The 24,145-nt window shown below is 39.4% G+C and overlaps 3 protein-coding genes across 3 annotated transcripts; 2 read left to right on the top strand and 1 right to left on the bottom strand.

The window, feature by feature from the left end:
- Window positions 1–6,347: 6,347 nt before the first annotated feature.
- LOC308527916 (olfactory receptor 1J4-like) lies at window positions 6,348–7,289 on the top strand (the record flags this gene model as incomplete). The annotated part of the gene is made up of 1 exon (XM_081103349.1): window positions 6,348–7,289. The coding sequence occupies one exon, from the start codon at window positions 6,348–6,350 to the stop codon at window positions 7,287–7,289; it is 942 nt and encodes a 313-aa protein (XP_080959475.1).
- A 10,320-nt stretch (window positions 7,290–17,609) lies between these two features.
- On the top strand, window positions 17,610–18,551 carry LOC308527913 (olfactory receptor 1J21-like; the record flags this gene model as incomplete). The annotated part of the gene is made up of 1 exon (XM_081103346.1): window positions 17,610–18,551. One exon carries the CDS (start codon window positions 17,610–17,612, stop codon window positions 18,549–18,551), a length of 942 nt encoding a protein of 313 aa, XP_080959472.1.
- Window positions 18,552–22,752: 4,201 nt separating this feature from the next.
- On the bottom strand, window positions 22,753–23,694 carry LOC308527912 (olfactory receptor 1J1-like; the record flags this gene model as incomplete). The annotated part of the gene is made up of 1 exon (XM_081103345.1): window positions 22,753–23,694. The coding sequence occupies one exon, from the start codon at window positions 23,692–23,694 to the stop codon at window positions 22,753–22,755; it is 942 nt and encodes a 313-aa protein (XP_080959471.1).
- Window positions 23,695–24,145: the final 451 nt, after the last annotated feature.

Genomic DNA, 24,145 nt, shown 5'->3' with positions numbered 1-24,145 from the left:
AGAGAGCTCCTTTGCCCCTCCCATCATCTGAGGGCATGAGAAGCAAGAAGACAGCTGTACATGAGGTAAGAAGCTGGCCCAAGCCAAACACCAAATCGGCCAGCACCTTGAATGTAAACTTCTCAGCCTCCAGAACTGTGACAAATAAATTTCTGTTCTTTATAAGCCCCCAGTCTATGGTATTTTGTTGTTGCAACCCAAACAGACTAAGACAGGCACCCTGTGACTCTCCATCCAGATGTCCCCACAAGTACCTATTCAACTACGGAAGGGCATCTTGGTTGCTTCCAACTTTTGACAATTACTCTATGAGTAAAGCTGCTATTAAACACCCATGTGTTGGTTTTTTGTGGGCATAAGTTTTCCTCACATTTAGTAAATACCAAGGAATGTGATTGCTGGATTGTATAGGAAGAGTATGTTCAGTTTTATAAGAAACAGCCAAACTGTCCCCCAAAATGGCTGTACTATTGTGCATTCCTACCAGCAATGAATGACAGTTCCTATTAAGATCCTTGCCAGTTTTTGGTGTCAGTGTTTTGGGTTATGACTTAGGTTTTACGCCCCCTTGGTTTATAGAAAGGGAGCTGATCTTTTGACTACATCAATTACTAAGCCCCTTCTATGTGTGCAGACCTGTGTTAGGCAGTTGGGCATAGAGGAATGTCAACTAAAGCTCTCTTTCTTTGGCATGCCTAGACCTTTTGGGGTAAAGTAAATGAGCCACATTATATTTGGGGGCTGAACCTGGCCATCTTGCCCAGTGGATGAGCATAGACCTATGAAGCAGGAGGTAACAGTTCTATTCCCAGTCAGGGCACATAGCCAGGTTGCGGGCTCGGTTCCCAGTGTGGAGTGTGCAGGAAGCAGTGGATCAATGATTCCCTCTCTTCATTGATGTTTCTATATCTCTCTCCCTCTCCCTTCCTCTCCAAAATCAATAAAAATATTTTAAAAAGCAAAAGTCTAAGGTATATTTGGGGACAGATATGTGTTTCAAGATTGATATTTTGGGAATCTTTTTAGATTGAGAGAGAGCTTTAAGTGGGATCTAGGACAGTGGTTCTCAACCTGTGGGTCGCGACCCCTTTGGGGGTTGAACGACCCTTTCACAGGGGTTGCCTAAGACCATCGGAAAACACATATATAATTACATATTGTTTTTATGATTAATCACTATGCTTTAATTATGTTCAATTTGTAACAATGACATTGGGGGTCACCACAACATGAGGAATTGTATTAAAGGGTCGCGGCATTAGGAAGGTTGAGAACCACTGATCTAGAAGATCATGAATTTTTGAGAGGTGGAGAGGTCTGAGGCAGCCATCCCAGCAGGTACAGTGGTGACAGCTATGACTGTAGGTTGACATTGAGAATGATTATGGCCAAATGTGGATTTCATACATTGTGAAATTTTTCTGTGGATTTAATAAATTATTTGGTGGAGTGTGAAGTTTCCTCCTCAGATAATGAAAGGTTAATGAAAACATTCCCATTCTAATAAAATATTTTTAATTCATATCTCATCTTCTCAGGACACCTACATTGACCACCCTATTACTTCTGAATTGCTTCTTGTCCTCTTTTGTACCCCTTCCCTGCTTTGTTTTACTCCATGACTCCTTTCACCAACTGCCATGTCATGGATTTTACTATTGTGATTTTTGTGATTTTGTTCTGTTGTGTATTGATTTATTTTTTTTTCTTTGCTTCCTCCCCTTAAAATGTAAGCTCTACCAGATGATGTATTTCTATTTTATTCATTGCTGTGCTCCCACAGCCTAGACTGTCACATTTAAGAAGTCTTTAATAACTATTTATAAAAAAAAAAGAACAAATAAATTAATTAATTCACTGAATTTCCCAATGCTTATTAAGTGCCCTGCCATTATTGGTGATATGCTCTAATATTTCTTAGACATTTGCATGTGTTAGGCACTGTGATAAGAACTCTGAGATGCATTGTCTCATTTAATTTTTACAACAACCTCATAAGGAAGGTACTATTCTTATCACCACGTTACATGTAAAGACTCTGAATGTTGTTGAATTAAATTAAATTGTTCAGGAGCTCACAGTAAGTGGCAGAGTCCAAATTCAATTCAAGACTCTACAGAGTCCATCCTTTCATTCTCCTACCATTTGAGTGAGGCCCAGCCCCTGCCCCCCAGGTAGCAGGGAGACCTGCTGAGCTTTAGAGGAGGCTTGTGTAGGAGCTACAAGAGCCTTGCTTGTGATAAAGGAACAGGCTTACTCTACAATCATGTAGACTTGAGAAGCCCAGACTGACCCTGGCCTCTCCTCCATCCACCTGGAACCACCAGATCAGATAGAAAGGAGCCCAGAGTGCCCCTTTCAGACGACATCAGAGACGTTGTCCTCAGGGACTCCAGTGGCTCAGCCCCTCTGGTCCTTGCACAGGCTCCTCCCCAAGAGGCCAGCAGTAATTTGTTCAATTAGTTCACATTGGCTGTTTCTCTATTGAAGATCCTAGGTGTCTTCTCCCCCATATCTTCTTTCTGCTATAAATAAACCCCTCTTGCCCATTGTTCTATTGCTAATAAACAGACAAGCAAATTTATGAAGGTCCTTGGGCCATGGAGGCTGCATCTTGTCCTGTGGCTCCCCGGTCTCTTGGACAGAAAGGGAAGACTAAGGAAACAGCGCAGAGCAGAAGGTATTTGAGATTTTTAAGGACTAGCATAGGTTAGAATGGACCAGGATTCTGCCCCTATAAACATGTGTGTGGGAACATGAGACTAGGTATGTGTGTTCTGTGTATTTCTACCTGTAAGTGTCACTGACACACATGGACAGCCTCCACCTGGGATGTGCACTGATCAGGCCAGGCTGGAAATCTCTGAGCAATGCGTGTGCTTTAGGGGTTCTGTCTATGTTGTCTGTGTACTGTTGGTGTGATTTTGTATGTTGCAATCTGAGTATCTGTAAGTGCCTATATGTATGTGCTTCTATTATATGTTGTCCATAAGTTCTTTGTATGACTGTGCATTGTGAGCATTTTGCACATATGATTATTTATGAACTTGTGTGAAACAGTTTTGTGCCATGGCCATTTTCATCTAGGACAGTGATGGCGAACCTTTTGAGCTCGGCGTGTCAGCATTTTGAAAAACCCTAACTTAACACTGGTGCTGTGTCACATATAGAAGTTTTTTGATATTTGCAACCATAGTAAAACAAAGACTTATATTTTTGATAATTATTTTATATATTTAAATGCCATTTAACAAAGAAAAATCAACCAAAAAAATGAGTTCGCATGTCACCTCTGACACGCGTGTCATAGGTTTGCCATCACTGATCTAGGATATGCATATATCAGAAAAAAAACAGCAAATCATCCTTCAACAATATGTGTGCTGGGTGTGTGTGTGTGTGTGAGAGAGAGAGAGAGAGAGAAAGAGAGAGAGAGAGAGAGAGAGAGACAGAATATGTATAGAAGTGTGTGTATTGTTTTTAACAAACTCACACTTCCACTAAATCGGAGTTTGAGGAGAAGGGATAGGGAGAAAGTAGAAAGTAAAGGCTTGAAACTCTAAGAGCACGTGTATGCGTGTCTGTATATTTGCCCATGTATGGAACAGTCTCACTTTCTTTTTCCTTTTTTTGTATATTTAAATACCATTTTTTAACATTCTTTATTAGTTAAGATATTACAAATGTGTCTTAATCCCCCCATTAACCCCCATCCTCCCCCCACCCCCGACTCAGGCTCTCATCCCCCTGTTGTCCATGTCCATTAGTTTGGCTTATATGCGTGCATACAAGTCCTTTGGTTGATCGCTTCCCCTTAACCCCTCCCTCCCCTCCTTTCCTTCTGGGGATTGATAGTCCGATCGCTGTTTCTCTGTCTTGGGATCAGTCCCTGTTCATCAGTCTATGCTGTTCTCTATAATCCACAAATGAGTGAGATCATGTGGTATTTATCTTTCTCTGACTGGCTTATTTCACTTAGCATAATGCTCTCCAGCTCCATCCATGCTTGGAACAATCTCACTTTCTGATGTTCCTTTGGACTCAAGACCAGAACGTAGTTAGGCACTTACAAACTGGATCCACATTAAGCCCTATTGGGGCCATTGGACTATGTGGGTTGAATGTTCCAGTATTGCCCCAGTGCCCTGGGTTCATATTTCTCACTCTGGCCTTTAGCATTACCCATATTTATACTTAGGGAACATGGCAGCCTCATTAAGTGCCCTGGTTCGGGTGTCCTCAAAATCTGCTAGTTGTCCTCCAATAGTTTTGTGGCCTTACTTTGATCTCTCTGAGGCCAGACGCCTTAAACATAAATGAATAATAATAGCTCCTGTACAATATCGCTGGCAACAGTTTAATATGTGTCAGGCACACAGTAAGCCACCAGTCCCTGTGGCCAGTGTATACCCTTCTTCAGATGGAGGCTGACTTTCCTGACTGCCCATCCAGGTAGTTCCACATGAGAGAATGCACTGTGCCAGTAGGGACAGCAGGCCCGTGCCAAAATTCTCTCAAACCTTACTTTACAGCTTCATCACTGAGCACAGGTCACATGACCATTTACACACAAGATGCAGGTTCCCTTCCCACTGATTAGCTCCCTGACACCGCAGCACTGTGCCTGCACACATCAGGTTTTCTGGTCCCTCAGCACCCCCACTTCACCTCCAGAGAAGCCAGAGCTCTTAGTGGAAGTCTCACCCAACCACTGTCAATGAGCAGGGAGGCCTAGTAAGGGGTGAGGTCACCAACTTCCTCCTACTGTCCCATTGTCCCTGAGAATCACCCTAGTCTGGAACAAGAATCTACTGTCAGATGTGGATTCCCATGTCTTATGTCAGTTTCCTCTTCCAGGCATCATAAAATACGGGTATTTTAACTCTACCAGCCACTCCCTTGCAAAGAAATGGGAAGTGTCTGTTTCTAATGAGAAGAGCATTAGGAGAGTTCTCTTTGACATCAAGTTCCACCACCAAACACACTGTGTAAGTGACTTCACTGCTCAGGTTAGTAGAATGAAAAAGAAAAGTCTCTGTCTTCTCTCCTTCTCAGACACAAAATATATATTGACTGCATGTAGTTGAAAGTATGTGAAAGCTGTTTGCAAACTATAGGTTGTAAGCATATAAATGGCTGTAGGAATGAGTGATGGGCAGACATCTGAGCTGGTGATTAAGGTAATATTGAGCATAGAGATCCTCTTTCAAACACTGGAATAACATGCCTCAAGGCCTGACTATTTTGCTTAATTAAATACAGTGAGGTAGATTATGTTCAATAGGAGCTTAGAAAATAAAATAGACACAAGGGGAAAAAATGAAGACCAGCGGTTACTGGCCATGTGATGATGAGCTCATTTATTAACATTTCTTAGTTTCAGCATGCTTGCATGTGCACACATGCACACACACTACATAAATATATATACCCAAAAATCCCTTCCTTTTGCCTGGCATACAGTTGAATACATGTTCAACAAATGTCAATTACATTAAGATTGACATTGGGAAATAGTCACATTAATCAGGTAAATATTAATTCTTATAGCATCTACCAATACCCAGGTCCCTAGGTGGTTACTGCATTTGAAATCTCAGGTATGAGCCAATTGATTCACTGAAATAGACTCAAAGAAATGAACAACAAAAATATGTAAAGAAAAAAAATATTTTAATCTAAATTAAACAAATTTATAGGTTAACACAACTTTTAGATTAGGCACCTGCTCCTTTCTAATGCCCACCTCACATTTCTGTTATATTAGATTCCTAAAGATCAACCCAATATTTAAAAAAACAACAACCAAGATTTATCTGGACACTCACACAGGCCTGAAGATGTCAGATTACATAGCTGTGCCCTTACTACATAAAGAACTCTGCTATAATATCATAACTCTCATGGAATCATTTAATTCTTCTACAAACCCTATGGGTAGGAATTATCATGCTTATTTGGTAAAGATTAAAAATCAGGCTAAAAGGTAAACTGTTGAAACCAACTGGAAAGTGGTGGAGTCAAAACCCACTAGAAGTCTAGTTTCAGATTCTCAGATACTCAGAAGCAGTTCATGAAGAGGCGATTCCTTAAAATGTGAGCTCTGGAAGGAAGGAACTTTATCTTATTTTCTCCAGAAAATAGTTCAGTGCCTAACATGTTAGATAAATAAATAAATTTCATCTGGTTTACACTGACGGGAATTTTGTGGACCACTCTAGGTCTGATGACTCCCTCTTTATCTCCCTACGATGTGCGAGTGAGGATTCAGGCAACAGCATGTGAGAAATAGGCATCATCTGAGACATTTCTAATATTCCTTCCATCTAAGCAGAAAGAAGGGCAGCATGAGGAGGGAGAACCAGAGCAGCGTGTCCGAGTTTCTCCTACTGGGATTCCCCATCCCACCAGGACAGAAGGGCGTGTTCTTCACCCTGTTCCTGGGCATGTACCTGACCACGGTGCTGGGCAACCTGCTCATCATCCTGCTCATCAAGCTGGACTCTCGCCTACACACACCCATGTACTTCTTCCTCAGCCAGTTGGCCTTCTCTGATGTCTCCTTCTCATCTGTCACTGTCCCTAAGATGCTCATGAACATGCAGACTCAGGATCAATCTATTTCCTATCCAGAGTGTGTAACACAGATGTATTTTTTCATATTTTTTGGTTGTATTGATACCCTTCTCCTTGGAGTGATGGCATATGACAGGTATGTGGCCATCTGTCACCCTCTACATTACACCACCATCATGAGGGAGGAGCTGTGCATATTTCTGTTGGCTGGATCTTGGCTCCTCTCCTTTGGCACTGCTCTGTCCCACACCATCCTCCTGGTTCAATTGTCCTTCTGTGCTGACAACATTATCCCTCACTTCTTTTGTGACCTCGCTGCCCTGCTTAAGCTCTCATGCTCAGACATCTCCCTCAATGAAATGTTTATCTTTGCTATTGGGGGAGTGATCAGTATCCTGTCATTTACTGGGATTCTGGTCTCTTACATTCAAATTGGGGTCTCCATCCTGAGGGTCCCCTCTACCAAAGGTATCTACAAAGCCTTATCCACCTGTGGCTCCCACCTCTCCGTGGTGTTTCTATTCTATGGGACAATTATGTTTCTATACATTTTCCCATCATCAAACAACTCCAATGACAAAGACATAATTGCCTCAGTGATGTACACAGTGGTGACCCCCATGCTAAACCCCTTCATCTATAGCCTAAGGAACAGAGACATGAAGGGGGCTGTGGGGAAACTTTTCAAGAGGGAGATCCTTTTCTCTAAGTGACAGTGCCCTACTCGTTATTATCTCATCCACTGATCCTGTCAGAGAAATCTCCTTGAAAAATGTGCAGTCAGGTAACCATCCTGTTTCTTGCTCTGTACCCACTTTTAATCCTCTCCCCTGTTTGGTCCCCTATGCTCCCTGGATTAGAAATGTAAAATATAATTGCAGAAGGTACGTTCTCACTCTTTAAATTCTTGACTCCTAAGTTGAAGATTGGAACTATCAAATGTGTTATGTGATAATACATTTTAAATAAAAAGTAAAATATACATTTGATCCTTATTTGAGTTAGTTTTCACATCTACAAAATTGAGTTTTTTTAAAAAATTGAGGTATCATAAAATAGTTGCATAAAAAAATTAATAATAATCTAGTTTCTTAATTTTTTTTCTCTAGCACTATAAAGCTCTAGGAAGTTCAAAGTGTTTTCCTTGCTACTGAGGTAGCTAATTAATAAACTGCTTCCTTATAGCTACCTAAAATTAAAAAGTAAAGCTTTGACCTTACTAGTTAGTTTTATTGTGCCCATGGTGGAAAGAACCCAATAGAGATGCATAGGGCAATCACTTTATTTAAAAGTTTCCTGATTTTAAGTCTTTTTCCCTCTATGGGATGTTTCTTGGTGGGGTGGTTTATATTCCTCTTCCTTCCAGTTTGTGAAAATGAAGATTATTTCTTTCTGCTCAAACTAAAACAATCCATTTCTAGTTGAGGCAAAAATAAATGTTATAATATTTATTCATGATATAACACTCATTAAATAAATTTGTATTTCAAATTTGTACTATGTACTGGGCAATGCTTTACAAATGAGTCAAAATTTCTCCCTTTGAGGCTTTTACACTAAAGAGGAGAGACATTGTCAGTAAAAATAAAAATGAAAAATGCATGTTATGTTAAAAGATAATGAGTGTCATAGTGTGGATATTAGCACAAACAGGGTGAGCGAGAAAGGAGTGTTGCAGGTGTCCCTGTTATTTTAAGTAGTCTAGTGGCCCAGGTAGGCTTCCATAAGAACAAGGGATTTGAGCAAAAAGCTTAATGAGAACAGGGGAATTAGTCATTGTTTTTATCTGAGGGGAGGAATATCCCAGACTGGGGAGGAGAAACTGCAGAGTCTGAGATGAGAGAGTGGTTGGCATGTTAAAAAAAACAAACAAACAAAACAAAACAAAACAAAACAAAAAAAACAGAAAGGAAGCTAAATTGACAGAGAGTGAGCAGTGTACTGAGGGGATTGGTAGAAGATAAAGATGAGAGGTAACAAGGGATATCAATATATAAAGTAAAAGTATTTGATAAAATTCAACATCCAATCTTGATTTAAAAATCTCAGAAACTAGAAATAGAGAAAACTTCTTTAAATTGGTAAAGGATATCAATGAAAAACCTAAAACTAATACCATACTTAACAGTGAAAGACTGAATACTTTCCTCCTAAGATCAGGAACAAGGTAACAATTTCAGTGGTACCACTTAAATTCAAAATTGTGCTGTAATAGTGTCTATACTTAATAATGCTATGTTGTATATATGAAATATGCTAAGAAGGTAGATCTAATATTAAGTTCTCTGCAATAGACTGAATATTTGTGTTCCCCCAAAATTTATATGTTAAAATCCTAACCCCCAATGTGATGAAGAGAGACAAGCAGGAAAAGCCACTCCATAGAGAATAGTGGATTCTCCTCATGGGAGAAGGAAGAGAGACCCCAACCATCTCTAGAGGTTGAGCTTATATATGTTTGTGGTTTCTATGGAAAATTGCTGGTATGGGGAAATAGAGAATAGCAAAAAGTTTGGATTAACTTTAACCTTTATAAGGTATATTGTGTGGCCCTTATTGTATGGGTAAACAATAAGGTGTGGGTGAGAAGCTATTAATCAACCTTTGAAGGAATTTTCCTTATCTGGAAGTTCTTTGAGGTCTCCTTGCATCTCCAGTCAGTCCAGTTCCATGTCAGACAGCATGTAGCAGACCCCTGACTTAGCTTTGTTTGACTTAGTTAATTTATATAGTTCTCATGTCCCTAACCTATATTAAAGGTAATAACAGAAATAATGTAAAGAGAAATATTGGCTTATACATAAGAGAAATGAATTAACAGCAATGTTCTAAGTGATGGGAGGGATGAATTGGGAGTACTCTTATATAAGGTAACTACACTACCTGTTATTTCAAAGTGAACTTAGATTAAGTTTAAAGATATGTTTCAAACTATAGGATACTTTAGTTTGAAAAATGTTAAGAAGAATAATGGATATGCTAAGAAGAGAAAGAATAAAGAATCATGTAAAATGCTCAATTAAAACCAGAGAAGACAGAAAAAGAGGGGAAGATAGAAACAAAGAACAAATGCAACAAATAGAAAACAGGAACAATATAGCAGGTACTAAAATCAAACTACATCAATAATCACTTTAAATGTGAATGGACTAAAACCATCAATTAAAAGGTAAACATTAGCAAAGTGAATAAAAAGATAAGACTCAACTATATGTGCTTACAAGAAACTCACTTTAAATATAAAGGCACAAATAAATTAAAAGTATAGGGTGGACACAGAAAACTGAAGAAAATATTTACAAATCACATATCTGATGAGGGACTGACATCCAGAATATGAAAGAACTAAAATTCAACAACAATAGCAAAAAAAAAAAAAGACACCCAATTAAAAATTGGGCAAAGGTCCTGAATGACATTTATCCAAAGAAGATATACAGATGGCCAATAAGCCCATATGAAGATATTCAACATCACTGGGGAAATGCAAATCAAAATCACAGTGAGGTACCACTTCACACCCATTAGGATTACTATAATTTTTTAAAAAACAGAAAATAACAAATGGCAAGGATATGGAGAAATCGTAACTCTTGTACACTGCTGATGGAAATATAAAATGGTGCAGGCACTATGGAAAATATTATTGTGGTTCCCCCAAAATCTAAAAAGTAGAATTTTATATTATCCAGCAATTCCATGTCTGGGCATCATACACACAAAAGAATTTAAAGCAGTGAGTTAAACAGATATTTGTACAATCGTGTTCATAATAGTCAAAGGTGGAAGCAACCCAAGTGTTCATTGACAGATGAGTGAATAATCGAAATGTGGAATATGTATATAGACAATGGAATACATTATTTAGCCTTATAAAGGAATAAACTTGTGATACATGCTAAAACATGGATAAACCTTGAAGATATTATGCTAATAAGCCAGACCCAAAAAGGCAAATATCTATGTAATTAAATACATAGAATAAGCAAGTGCATAGAGAAATACATGGAATAAGCAAGTGCATAGAGTCAGAAAGTAGAATGGTTACCAGGGGCTGGGGATTAGAGAATGGGTAATTATTATTTAATGGGTACAAAGTTTCAGTATGGGATGATGAAAATGTCGTGGAGATGGATCGTGATGATGTTTGCTTAAAAATCATTCAAATGGTAAATTTCACATTATGCATATTTTACCACAATACAATAGTGAAGGGATAAAAAAAGACATACCATGTAAAAACTGATCAAAAGAAAGTTGGAGTCGCTATCTTAATGTCAGAAAAAGCTGATTTCAGAACAGGAAAATTATCAGGGATAAAGAGTTCATTACATAATGATAGAGAAGTCAATTCACCAAGAAAACATAACAACCATTAACGCATAGGCACCTAAAAACAGAGTGTCAAAAACTGATAGACTGGCAAGGAGAAATAGACAAACCCACTATTATAGTTGGAGATTTCAACACCCCTCTATCAGTCACTGACAGATCCAATAGGCAAAAAGCCAGCAAGGATATAGTTGACCTGAATAGCACCATCAATCACCTGGACCTAACTGACATTTCTAAAACACTTCATCCAACAACAGCAAGAGTACACATTTTTCTTAATCTCACATGGAATATTAACCAATATATCCCACATTCTAAGTTATAAAACAAACCTTCAACAATTTAAAAGAATAGAAATACAAAGTATGCTCTCAGACCACAATGAATTTTAAACTAGAGATCAATAGCAGAAGCATAGCTGGAAAAAAATCTCAAAATGTTTGGAGATTAAACAACATATATCTAAATACCACATGGGTCAAACAAGAAGTTTCAAGACAAATTTAAAATATTTTAAACTAAATTAAAATGAAAACACAAGTTATGAAAAATTATGGGATGCACCAAAAGCAGTGCTTCGAGGAAATGTATAGAATTAAAAATGTATATATTAGGAAATAAGAAAGCTCTAAAACTGATAGTATAGGCTTCGACCTTAAATAACTAGAGAAAAAAGATAATATAAACTTAAAATAGACAAAAATAACAAATACTGGAGCAGAAATAAGTAAAACTGAAAACAGGAAATCAATAGACAAAATCAATGAAATCAAAAGTTGATTATTTGATAAAATTGATAAACCTCTAGCTAGGCTAATTAAGAAAAATGGGGACTTTTATAAAACACAGCAGGTGGCTCAAGGAAGTTGTAGGAAGGCCAGAGCATCAGGTTTGGGACACTGGAGCTAGAAACAGACCCAAACTACCCCAGTTCCATAAGCTGCAGGCTGAGGTGCATGCAGGCCTTGTGAAGTCTGGGGAGGAAACAGACTCTATTCCTTCATCTGTAAGACAGTCATGGAGCACAGACAGTGTGCCGGCAAGGTACAGCAGACCCCACCCTCGCTGTTCTCATAGAGTTTATGTTCCAATGGGGAGGAGGCCACAGGATGCCAACAGAGAAGTGCCTCGGCCTTACTGAAGAAGGCGAGGGGTGGTCAGACCCTTTACCAGGGGTTCTCTGTGATGGAGGCTCTCTGTCAGCCCCTGCTCAGTGACCAGGTCTGCCACTGCCAGGATAGCAAGAGCTGGGGTCTGGGTACGAGGCTGGCCTCTGGATGGGCAGGAGCTGGCACAGGAGCCCAGCCCCTTGAAGGGATGTTGTGGGAGAAATGTGTGAAAGGCCAGGCCTTTGACTCAGCATCATCTCCTCCATCCTAGGCACCTTGCTGGACCTCATTTCTGTCAGCCTCTGCACTTTACTGACATAAAGCCCTTGGTGATTTATGTGCAGCTCAGCCTGCCCAGATTGGACCTGGAGCACCACACCTACCTTCTCGGGGCCCAGCTGGAGTATCCAGAATCTACTGAGGCAAAGCCTGAGGGACAGGAAGAGTGAGGGATTGATAAATGTGTGCATTCGAGGGGGCGAGGGGAGGGGGTTATGCCACACTGGGAAAAGCCTCCAGAGTCTGGAGCTGGGCCAGGAACAACGTGTAGCCTCAGACAGCAGCTAGCAGTCTGAGAAGGCTTCCTGGGGCGGAGTCTGGGCTGAGAGGTCTCGTAAAGGCAGTATGATGTTTTTCTGTCTTTGCAAAGGCAAACGGAAAGCCATTCATCTTGGTTAACTTTTCTCCTCTTCCATTTTCAGTGCCAAGTTTACTAGGTGTACCGGTTGACAATGGCGGATTTTGTAATCAAAGAAAACACGATAATTTCAAGAGAAACATCGAAAGTGCTTCATTCAAAGTAATGTCCATCGCTACCTACACATTTCCCCCATCTTTCAGGTAATTTGTGGATACTGTCCCAATAGAACTTTTCTTGTTTTGAGGCAAACCATTCAGAAACTCAATTTTCCACTTCTTCATACGTTTTGAAGTGCTGCTCAGAAAGTGCGTGTGCCATCAATTGAAACAAGTGGTAATCTGAAGGAGCAAGGTCTGGTGAATATGGAGGGGGAAGGGGGTGTTAATACTTCCCAGGCAAGATTTTTTAATGTGTCTTTAACTGGTTTTGAAGTGTGTGATAGTGTGTTATCATGAAGCAAATTACTTTGCTGTGTCTTCTGGACCATTCTGGTCGCTTTACAATCAAAGCGTGGTTCAAATTGACCTGGATGTTGTTTGTCTTTCACATCAAAATCGTCACTTTTAAAGTGTTTAAACCAGCGTTCACAAGTATCTTGAGATGGAGCATGTTCATCATAAGCTTCCCGAAATATACGATAACATTCAGTAGCACTTTTCTTCAAAATAAAGTAACGAATTAAAACTTGCCGCAAATGCTCTTTTTTTGGCACAAAATTTGACATATTTAAGTATAAAAATATCTATGATGTTAACACCTTCAGAAAATTTGACATCTGCAGTTTTGAAGCTTGGGGTCAATACAACAAAATAGCATACATATCAACATATATATATATCTATATATATATGGCATATATATCAACATATGTGAAAATCCATCTATTGAAAAAATCCGCATTATTAACCAGTACACCTAGTAGAACATAGTCTATCACCAGTCTCAGAACTAGAGCCAGCTACCGTGCCACTTTCAGCATCAGCACCAAATCTAGAGTCAGTCCACAGCTAGAGCCAGCTCCAGACATAAGAGTCACATCTAGTACCACCAGCTCAGTCACCCATTCAAGTTGGAACTAGCACAAGTTTTAAGTTAGAGCCAGTCTGAGCTAGAGCTAGCTCCATCGCCCACTCTAGCACCAGCTATAGAGCTAGAGCAGCTCTAGTGCCAGAGCTGGAGCCACCTCCAGAACTGTTTTCACTTATTGCTATGGGGTGCGGGGAAGAGGAGGGAGAGATCAACCAAAGGACTTGTATGCATGCTTATAAGCATAACCCATGGGCACAGTCAGTAGGGGGGTGAGGACATGTGCTAAGGGGGTGGGAATGAGTGGGGAGAGGTCTATGGGGGGGAAAGGATTCATATGTAATACTTTCAACAATAAAGAAGTTTTTCAAAAAAGAGAAAGAGAGATTACTGGCGGCTCCTAGAGGATGTCAATGGGAAGGGGCTCAAAGAAACTCTGTGGAGTGAGGTCAATGCTTTGTGTACTCATGTGTATTTGTTCAAATGGATGGACTAGTTCAGTAATATATGAGCATGTAAAGTATATATTATAATAAAATATAAGAAGAATGTAGACTACTTAATTTTTTTCACCTTTATGAGTTAAAAAAAACACACACACAAGAGTAATATGTGGTGATAAATACAAGGAGATTTACCTTTGGAGGAAATTACTGGGAGAAGCATGATGAAGGCTTATTTCTCTATTTGACTGATAATATTAGGAATGTATTTCTCTAGAATTCACCAATCAGCACTTAATGCATGCTAATTTTGCTGTATGCATGTTATACTTCCATTATAAATACTTATTTTTTAAAAGCATCATTTGAATCTATCCATGAGCTCCTTCAAATCCTGCCTGTCTGCCTTCTCTTAAAAGGATACAACCTGATTTTTATGCTTACGATTTCACTAAATTTCTACAGTTTTATTTTTATGTGTACACATCTCTCTCTGTTTCTGTCTCTCTTTCTCTGCCTGTGTGTATATGCACATTTACATATGTATGCAGGAGACCAGGATTTATAGAAACCATGGTCCATTCCCCAGGGTCCCACTGTGATGGTGGGCTATAATGCCCCTCAACCTTTTGTTCAGAGAGTGAAAGTATTAGCATGGTTCTGGTGTTCTTGAAATAGCACTGGGTTCAGAAACAAGAGAGATTCACTAACACACTCAACTTCCAGTTCGGTTTGTTATGAACTCGGAATTGCATTTTCCCTAATGTCAACTGAGAAGACAAAAACCTTTTGGAATCACCAAATCCCTAGTAGCTGCGTTGTGGTTATTAGCATTATGCCTCCAAGGATGAACTCTCTAAGTGCCTGCTATCAACAAACAGTTATCCCCTCAAGGGAACTAAAGGCAAAAAAGCAATTATTCCAGTTTGTCTCTAATTTGGAGGCGGGGGGTGGGGTGTAGAGTTGGCCACCCACCACCACCTGGGTTTTCTCCATAATCTATTAAGTTAGAACCCACACCCACTGCTCAGAGTGTTAAACAAGTGTGTTTCCACATATCTATCTTATTTGGGTTTAAACCAAGAATTCTTCTCCCTGTTGTGATGTATCTTTGAGACCCTTAGAGACTCCACCTGCTTCACTGTATTGTGTGTCTTCTAGAGAGAAATAGTGGAACCTTCTGATGCTGCAGCTGAAAGTGTAAGTGCTCATCACCTAAAAGGCAATATCAGATCAGGAGTGGAATTCACTATTCAGTAGTGTGACTGCATGTGTTTGTGTGTTTGTGTGTGTCCAATGTAAGTTACTGGTCTCTAGCCTGTCCCTGCAGCACCTCACACCAAAGTATAACAGAGAGCTCCATGTAGATTAATTGATCTCAAACTGATCCTCTGTCTAATTTTCCATGGAATAGAAAAAACATACTTCCTCTTGCTTATCATTCATCCCCCATTATGTCTTATTGGTTTTTCCTCTTATTTTATCCCAATTCTATAATGATCTTCATCTTCTGCTATAATCCATGTGTAAGCAGGTATCACTTTTGTACCTGAACTACTACTATGTCATCCTAATATTTCTGCGAACACTCTTGCCTTGCTATAATCTGTTCTCTGCCCAGGAGCCAGCATACTATTTAAATGTTTGCAGTCATCCCTTTCCTTAAACGTTTTCATGAGTGTTCTGTTGCTCTGAGAATAGAATACTAACTTTCCATATGGCAGAAAAGACCTTATATAATCTGGTTCCCAGATAAATCTCCAACCTCATAATGTTCCTATGCTGATATGCTCCTGAATTTTCTCTGTTCCTCAAACACCATAGCCCTGTCTTCTCCACTTAACTAGAATGACCATTTTTATAATCTTCACATGACATGCTGTTATTTTTCAGGACTCATCTTAAATAACACATAAGATAAGGTTTCCTCAGCACCTTAGCCTCTTGTAATTGGACAATATCTATCAAAATTGTGAATGTACATCCTCCTATTCCATTTCTAAGTTTTTTCCTTCAAATACATATATTAATATGAAAATGGCATATGAATAATGTTATTAGTGAAATATTGTTAGAAACAGAAGAATGTTAGAAACAACCAAAATTTCCATCACACAGCTAATTAGCCCTTTCATTGTGGTAGGTAAACTGATTACTATTAACATGGGAATGAATAGTGAAACTGAATGTGCAATTCATCTCAGGTAACAACATTAAATTAACAGGACTGTTAATGTAATAGACTAAAGAATGTATTTTAGACATAATTTCAGTCAAATTGGAAGAATTGGTAGATAATGTAAACTTTAGTTAACCCCCAAGATGAATGATGAGTCCTACAGTGAGACACTTTCTCAACTTTCAAAGAGAAGGATCTTTAGATTGAATAAATATTTACATAATATGTGGATTCTATTTTTAATACTTAGATCTTTCTGTTTTCTTTCACTTTTATTTTGTGAGTGATCACATGGGCAAGTCTAAAATTATTGACCTGAAAGAGAGAGAAATGATAGTATTGGCAAAGCGTAAGAAGTGTTAGAATATGACAAGAAAAATATCAGTTATGAATCACTAGCATAGGATAGGAACTGTAAAAAAAAAAGTGGACACTTACAAACTTTATTCTTTGGCAGATCCAAGATATGACTGGGGGGAAAAGTATTTCCTGGTGTTCTGAGAACTTGAACAAGAGTGATCTGGTAAGAACTGCGGGAATAAGTTGAGAATTTGGAAGAGAAACAGACCTTTTCTCCACATTCCATGACAACTCCTTTAGAAAGAGTAATGCTAGACAGAAAATGTTGAGGAGTAGGAAGGAATTATCTTAAAGGGCTGATGGCTATGTAATAAACTATTTCTCTAGATTTATTATTATTGGCATAGATTCTTCTTAATGTCCGTAAGTTATATGCGATGTTTCCACGAACTTGCCAAATCCTGATTTCTGGAAGATTCTGTGCAGTCCACTTGGTTGTCTTATCTTGATCCAATCCATTGAAATAAAGCATGGTATAGAAACAATGTTATTAATGAGATATTTCTGGAGAAAGAAAAATATTAGAAATATGCTTTGGCTGAGAGTCATGGGGAGGTTAAGAAAGGACAACAGGCCCCATGGAGGGCCTCTACTAGTGCTTCTAATAACTGGTTACTGACCTAGCCTTGCCCCTAATTTACTAATCTCAGATTTCTGGCATGAATTCCTAGACTCCTCAAAGTTGTACCTGACCTGACATGATTGTCATTCTGATGGTTCGTGGTTTTTCCAGAAGAGATTGCATTGGTTTCTAGGTGGACATATACTATCCTAATATCAGACCACCATTAGCCCATTAGTGGGCAAAAAGCATGAGTTATTCAGGTTAAAATTCATGTACTCACTAATTGTCATGTTTCTATTACTTGTAGTCATTAAGGTTTCACATTCTTTCACATCTCCATATCTTTTTTTCATCTACAGCAAAACAGAAGAAGATCATGAGGAGGAATAATCAGAGCAGCGTGTCAGAGTTCCTCCTCCTGGGGCTCCCCATCCCGCCAGAGCAGCAGGGCATGTTCTTTGCCCTGTTCCTGGGCATGTACCTGACCACGGTGCTGGGCAACTTGCTCATCATCCTGCTCATCAGGCTGGACTCTCACCTGCACACGCCCATGTACTTCTTCCTCAGCCACTTGGCCTTCACTGACATCTCCTTTTCATCAGTCACAGCTCCAAAGATGCTCATGAATATGTATACTCAGGATCAATCCATCTCCTATGCTGGATGCATTTCCCAGGTGTACTTCTTCTTATTTTGGGGGGATCTTGATAGTCTCCTTCTTACCTCAATGGCCTATGACAGGTATGTGGCCATCTGTCATCCCCTCCACTATACAACCATCATGAGTCAGAGCCTGTGTGTTTTGCTAGTAATTGTGTCCTGGGTCCAATCCTGTGCTAGTGCTCTTTTGCACACCCTCCTCCTGGCCCGTCTTTCTTTCTGTGGAGACAACACTCTCTCACACTTCTTCTGTGATCTCTCCACCTTACTTAAGCTGTCCAGCTCAGACACCACAGTCAATGAGCTGCTTATCCTCACCGTGGGAGTGGTGGTCATTACTGTGCCACTCATATGCATCCTGGTTTCTTATGGCCGCATTGGGGCCACCATCCTGAAAGTCCCCTCCACCAAAGGCATCTGCAAAGCCTTGTCCACATGTGGCTCCCACCTCTCTGTGGTGTCTCTGTACTATGGAGCAATTATTGGGCTGTACTTTTTTCCTTCATCCAACAACTCTAGCAACAAGGATGTCATTGTGGCTGTATTGTACACCCTGGTCACTCCCATGCTAAATCCCTTCATCTACAGTCTGAGGAATCGGGATATGAAAGGGGCTCTGGGAAGTATACTCAGTAGAGGAACATGTTCCCCACGATAAGCACTGTTCTCCCTATTCATTGGATATAAGACCTGCTCGTCCTGCACATGCAACATGAACATCCTTTCCTCTCCAAAATCTAAGATTAAAAAGGTTCTGCCAGTAGTTTAACTATCTACCAGAACAAAACTCAGCACCTTCAAAACTAAAATATGCTTCATACAAAATGCATCTTCCAAAATTTTCAATAAACATTGAAAAATTACATAACACATGAAGTAAACAAAAGGGCATCATTTCAAGAAAGGGTCATAAGAAATAGATCACAAGAAAGCATAGACACTGAAACTGACCAAAAAATATGTGGAAGTAGTTATCATAAGTATGTTCATTACATAAAAGAAAAATGGTATAATGAGTGGGGCACACAATTCATGTAAAAACATAAAAACTCAACATTTCTCAAATTTGGTTAAAAGCATCAACTTACAGGATCAAGAAAGAAGTTAAGCAAACTGAAAGAAAGATAAATTTGAAAAAAAGAAATGCACCTACACACATCATAACTAAGGGTTAAAAGAAAACCAAAGGCAAAGAATAAACCCATGAAGATGCCAGAGAAAAAGGATACAAAACACCTTAGGAAGACTGCTAAGGAATTAGGCAGGATTAGGGTAAGGAGGCTGAGTTGTGCAGGTACAGGATCAGTTTCTGTCTTTATTTACATTTCATTATTTTGTCGATCATATATTTTTGTATTAATTTTAATTTGGTAAAAGAGTGAATTGAGCTCATCTTAATTAAAAATTAATCTTTAAGTAATATTTGCTTTAATTACTGAATTTTTGAAATGTCTCAAATTTTGCACTTGAGGTAAATTTTACACATATGCTTCTTTTGCCTTGCTTTAGTCTCACCCTAATCAGAAGCACTTTAAAAAAAAAATCACACTTAATTTGTATGTAAGTACTAGAACTAACTCTTAGCCTTCTCCCAAAATATCTTAAGCTAACAAAATAACTTAAAACAATGTCAGTGAACTTCTCCAGGTATTTTAAATTTCCAATGGAGTTTAAGAAGTTCTGAGAGCATGTGTGGTTAATCCAATGATTGACTCTGCTACTAGCATTTAGTGGTCAGTGGCCAATGCTGCTGAATGGCTTGAAATGCACAAGACATCCTGCCCAACAAAGAACTGCCCTATTCAAAGTGTTAAGAGTACCCCCACTGAAAAATACTGATAGCCAAACATGCAAATATTTCCCCATTTTCTTATGATCACTTTCAATGTTTCTTTGAAAGACATGGTAGATTAAATTAATAATCTTCATAAAATATCTCAAAAGTACATGAAAACAAAACAAAACATGATGGCCAAGATTGCTCTGGAATGTATTTTTATTTATATCTACTAAAGGCCCGGGGCACAAAATTCGTGTAAAGGGGGAGGTCCCTCAGCCCAGCCTGCACCCTCCCAATCTGGGATCCCTCAGGGGATGTCCGACTACCGGCAGTCAGACACCCCTCTCGCAATCCAGTCAGACTGATCGCCCCTACCTGCTCCCCTGCCTGACTGATCGCCCCTAACTGATTCTGCCTCGGCCCCCACCACCATAGCTTTGTCTGGAAAGATGTCCGGAAGGACATCCGGAAGACATCCAGTCTAATTAACATAATACCCTTTTATTAGTATAGATTAGAACTGGAAAATCCAAGCTCACAATTAGTAGATATTTGGATCTCCATTATAAGGAGATTGTTATGATGACCCAGGAAGTGCTTATAATTCCAGATCACCGAAATGAAAAGAGAACTTTGAAGCATTTCTCAAAAGTACTGAAGTATATTATATTTTGTGACAAAACTAATTATTCTAAGCCAGGGATGAGGACTGTCTGACCCACTGGCCATAAAAGGCCCACAAAATCATTTGGTCTGGCCCTGCCAAGGCATTAGGGGTGAGTTAATTAAATGTTTGACCAAATATAGCAGGCTAATTTTTAAGTTGATAATTTTGTATGGCCCACAAATGATGTTATAAATATCCAAATGGCTCTTGGCAGAAATAAGGTTTCCCACCCCTGTTCTAAACTAATTTCAATAGGAATGGCAGGGAAAGGACCCTGGAATATACCTACTTAACAAAAAATAAAATATCTAAAAATCCTGTAAAAAATAGTTTATTTTCTGATTTTTTTTTTAAGGACATGGGAATGATGAGATGAATTGTGGCCTCTTTGAGACTGGGAATCTAGAACACACAGAGATAAAATACTAGATGAAAAAAATCTACATATTTTTTAATTCACAGAAATATTTACTTGTTCCATCCAACATACAGATTTCTTTTTACTTTTGAGTGATCAATTCCTCACTCTTAAAAACCAACCCTTTTTATCACTTCTGCCAGGCAAGAATCTGAGATCCAGGAAGTTGTCAGAATTGCATATTGCCTTTTTTCTCATTTTTCTGAAGTCTAGTTGCATTTATTGTACCCACCTTTGTGGGGATGGGGCATTGGAGCAAGAGTGAGAAAGAGGTGATAATAATATGCTTCTTTGGTTGCTACCATATTAAAGAGGTTTGACTTCTCTCCACCTGGATGATGGTTAAAACTAATTCATTCTTTTGTTGTCATTTCCAGGCCAGGGGATATTCAGAGATTTCCATACTAGACTGCCTTCCCACAAGTCCTCTGTGATATAGCTAAAGTACTAAGTATATTTTCTTCCTGTGAATGTTTCCCCTCATAGCCCCTGGTTCTGGGGTGGTGCATCCCCTACTGATCTCTTACTCTTTCTTGGAATCTCCCAGACTTTCTAATGGGTTTTCTTGGGAAGAACTGAAAATGGTTGCATATCAGTTCTCTCTCACACATAATCCACCTGTGGTCCATAGGAAACATTTATGCTTTTATTGCCCCACTATGAAAATAAGTGAAGGTGTTTCTCAAATATAATTCATTCTCTTTCTTGCTCACTCTCTCTCTTGCTCTCCTCCCATTTCATCTTTCCTATTGCTCTTCACATTCAAAAAAACAGGGGATATAGTATATCAAACTCTCTAAATGGTGCTGTTGAAGCTTCTCCAAGTTTAAGGTGAGGAGGAAGGCACATCCCCCCAAGGGAGATTTTGGGACTCACTGCTCAGCTTTATCCAAAAGAAACATCTTTACAAGAACCTCTTATCTCCTCCATCTCTTAGCATTTTAGATCCAGGTTCAGACGCTCAAGAGTTACGACACTGATTACGGGGTATTTCCTATAAACATCTTTATTGTGTGCCTTACAACTCCCTTTGGTATCTGGTGTCTCTGAAATCATGGCGCCTCTGGTGGAACTTCTAGTTCAAGGCTGCTCCCTTTGCCTTGATCATCAGGCTGAGAGAAGACTTTGTGTGTCTGGGTAATTCTGATTTGTTAAGTCTCAGGTAAAGCAGCACTTTCTCTGGAGAGTTTTTCATATATCCTCTGCCACTGGGCTGAGCTGATTATTCCTCTTCAGGACACAGCATTCTATAGAATTATTCTTGACTGAATCGCTGTGGAGTCAGACAGCCAAGATTCAAGTTTTCATTTCACTAACTGCAATTATAAACTGTCCTTTGCCTCTTTGAGCCTGAGTTTTCCCTACATATCTCTTAGGGTTGTTCTCAGGATTAAAGTAGATGGCTTTAGTTTATATTAAGTTTTCTGACTGGCATCTGAGACAATGGATGTGACATTTTTTTTTGTTGCTGAATACCTGCATGTGTTGGAGAGAAAGGATGTGTGAGATATATTCCTAAAGGACAGGAATGCAGTGTGTGAATTATTATGTAAGGAGAGTAAGATTTAATATGTTCTCCCTTAAACTTATAGAAGGGCTCAGAGTCCCTCGATGTGTGGGTGCCTGGGGGAGAAGACGCCATATCATCACCAAAATGAAAAATTCTTTCAAAATGAAGGTGTGAAAGGCCAAACACATTTTACAACTTAAAAATTGGGGGAAGGACCAGCTCTGGCAGCTTCTATTTAATGATACCAGCCAAAGTGACACAGTATCCTCCAAGTATTTTATAGTCCCCATTATTAAAAAAAGAGCAAATTAAGTCCTATAAAGCACATCCTATTTTATATTCCCATAACAAGTCCAAGAATAATGTCAGCCAAGGTTTTTGATTGACAGCTATAGAAGGAAGACAAGTGAGCTTTGTTTTCAGTTATTTATATTTATATGCTATTAAGGAAATATGATCACATGGGTGTTTTAAAAAGAAAGTATCAGCTGGAGTAATATGTTTTCTTATGCAAGAATTTCCTCAGTGCCCCTTTCATGTCTTTATTTCTCAGGCTATAAATAAAGGGGTTCAGCATGGGAGTCACCACTGTGTACATCAATGAAGCGATTATATTATTGTCATTGCTGTTGTTGGATGAAGGAAGAAAATATAGACCAATAATTGCCCCATAATACAGAGTCACTACTGAGAGATGAGAGCCACACGTGGACAGGGCTTTACGGATGCCCTTGGCAGAGGGAACCCGGAGGATGGTGGCCCCAATATGGCCATAAGAAACCAAGATGCATAAGAATGGAAGCATAATGGCTGTTAATCCTGCAGTAAAGATTACCAGTTGGTTGAGAGAAGTGTCTGAGCAGGACAATTTGAGCAGGGCTGCAAGGTCACAGAAGAAGTGTGGGACAGTGTGGTCAGCACAGAAGGACAGACGGGCTAGGAGGAGGGTATGCAAAAGAGCACAAGCAGAAGCAATGACCCAGGACCCAGCCACCAGCATGACACAAACGTTCTGACTCACGATGGTGGTGTACTGCAGAGGGTGACAGATGGCCACATACCTGTCATAAGCCATTGATGTGATCAAGAAACTGTCCAGATCAGCAAAGAGTATGAAAAAATATGTCTGTGAAATACAGCCTTCATAGGGGATAGATGGGTGCTGGGTTTGCATGTTTGTGAGCATCTTAGGGACAGTGACAGATGAAAAGCACACATCAGTGAAGGACAAGTGGCTGAGGAAGAAGTACATGGGCGTGTGCAGGTGAGAGTCCAGCCTGATGAGCAGGATGATGAGCAGGTTGCCCAGCACCGTGGTCAGGTACATGCCCAGGAACAGGGTGAAGAATAGGCCCTTCTGCCCTGGCGGGATGGGGAGCCCCAGGAGGAGGAACTGGGCCACGCTGCTCTGGTTCTCCCTCCTCATACTGGTACCCTAGCTGGAGCAGACTGGTGGAAAAAGGTGAAGGAAAAGGTGGAATTCCTTGGAATTAAAAAAATGATAGTTGTGACATAGCATAATAGAGACATTCTTTTGATTTAGAGAATGTCTTCATATTTTCTTACATTTTATGTATATTTTGCTGAATAAATGTAAAAGAAGTATAGCTTAGGATATACAACCACTTTCTTTCCCAATGTGGTCCCAGTCTCTGTAAATGATAATATTAACAGTTAATGTTTATTAAACGCTGTTTTGTGCCCTGGTCTAATAATTTACATGCAGTAACTGACTCAACAATCTTAAGTATATGAATTAGATTGGTTCTGTTATTATTTCCACCCTTCAGATGAGAGAGCTGAGGCAGACAGTCTCACTCCCACAGCAGTAAGAAAAGGAGAAGTTGGGATTTGGATCCAAGCATTTTGACTCCAGA

The sequence above is a fragment of the Myotis nattereri genome (genome assembly GCF_964212035.1).
Source record: "Myotis nattereri genome assembly, chromosome: 12".
NCBI classification, from domain to species: Eukaryota; Metazoa; Chordata; class Mammalia; order Chiroptera; family Vespertilionidae; genus Myotis; species Myotis nattereri.
This window is presented reverse-complemented; position numbering and strand designations above follow the sequence as displayed.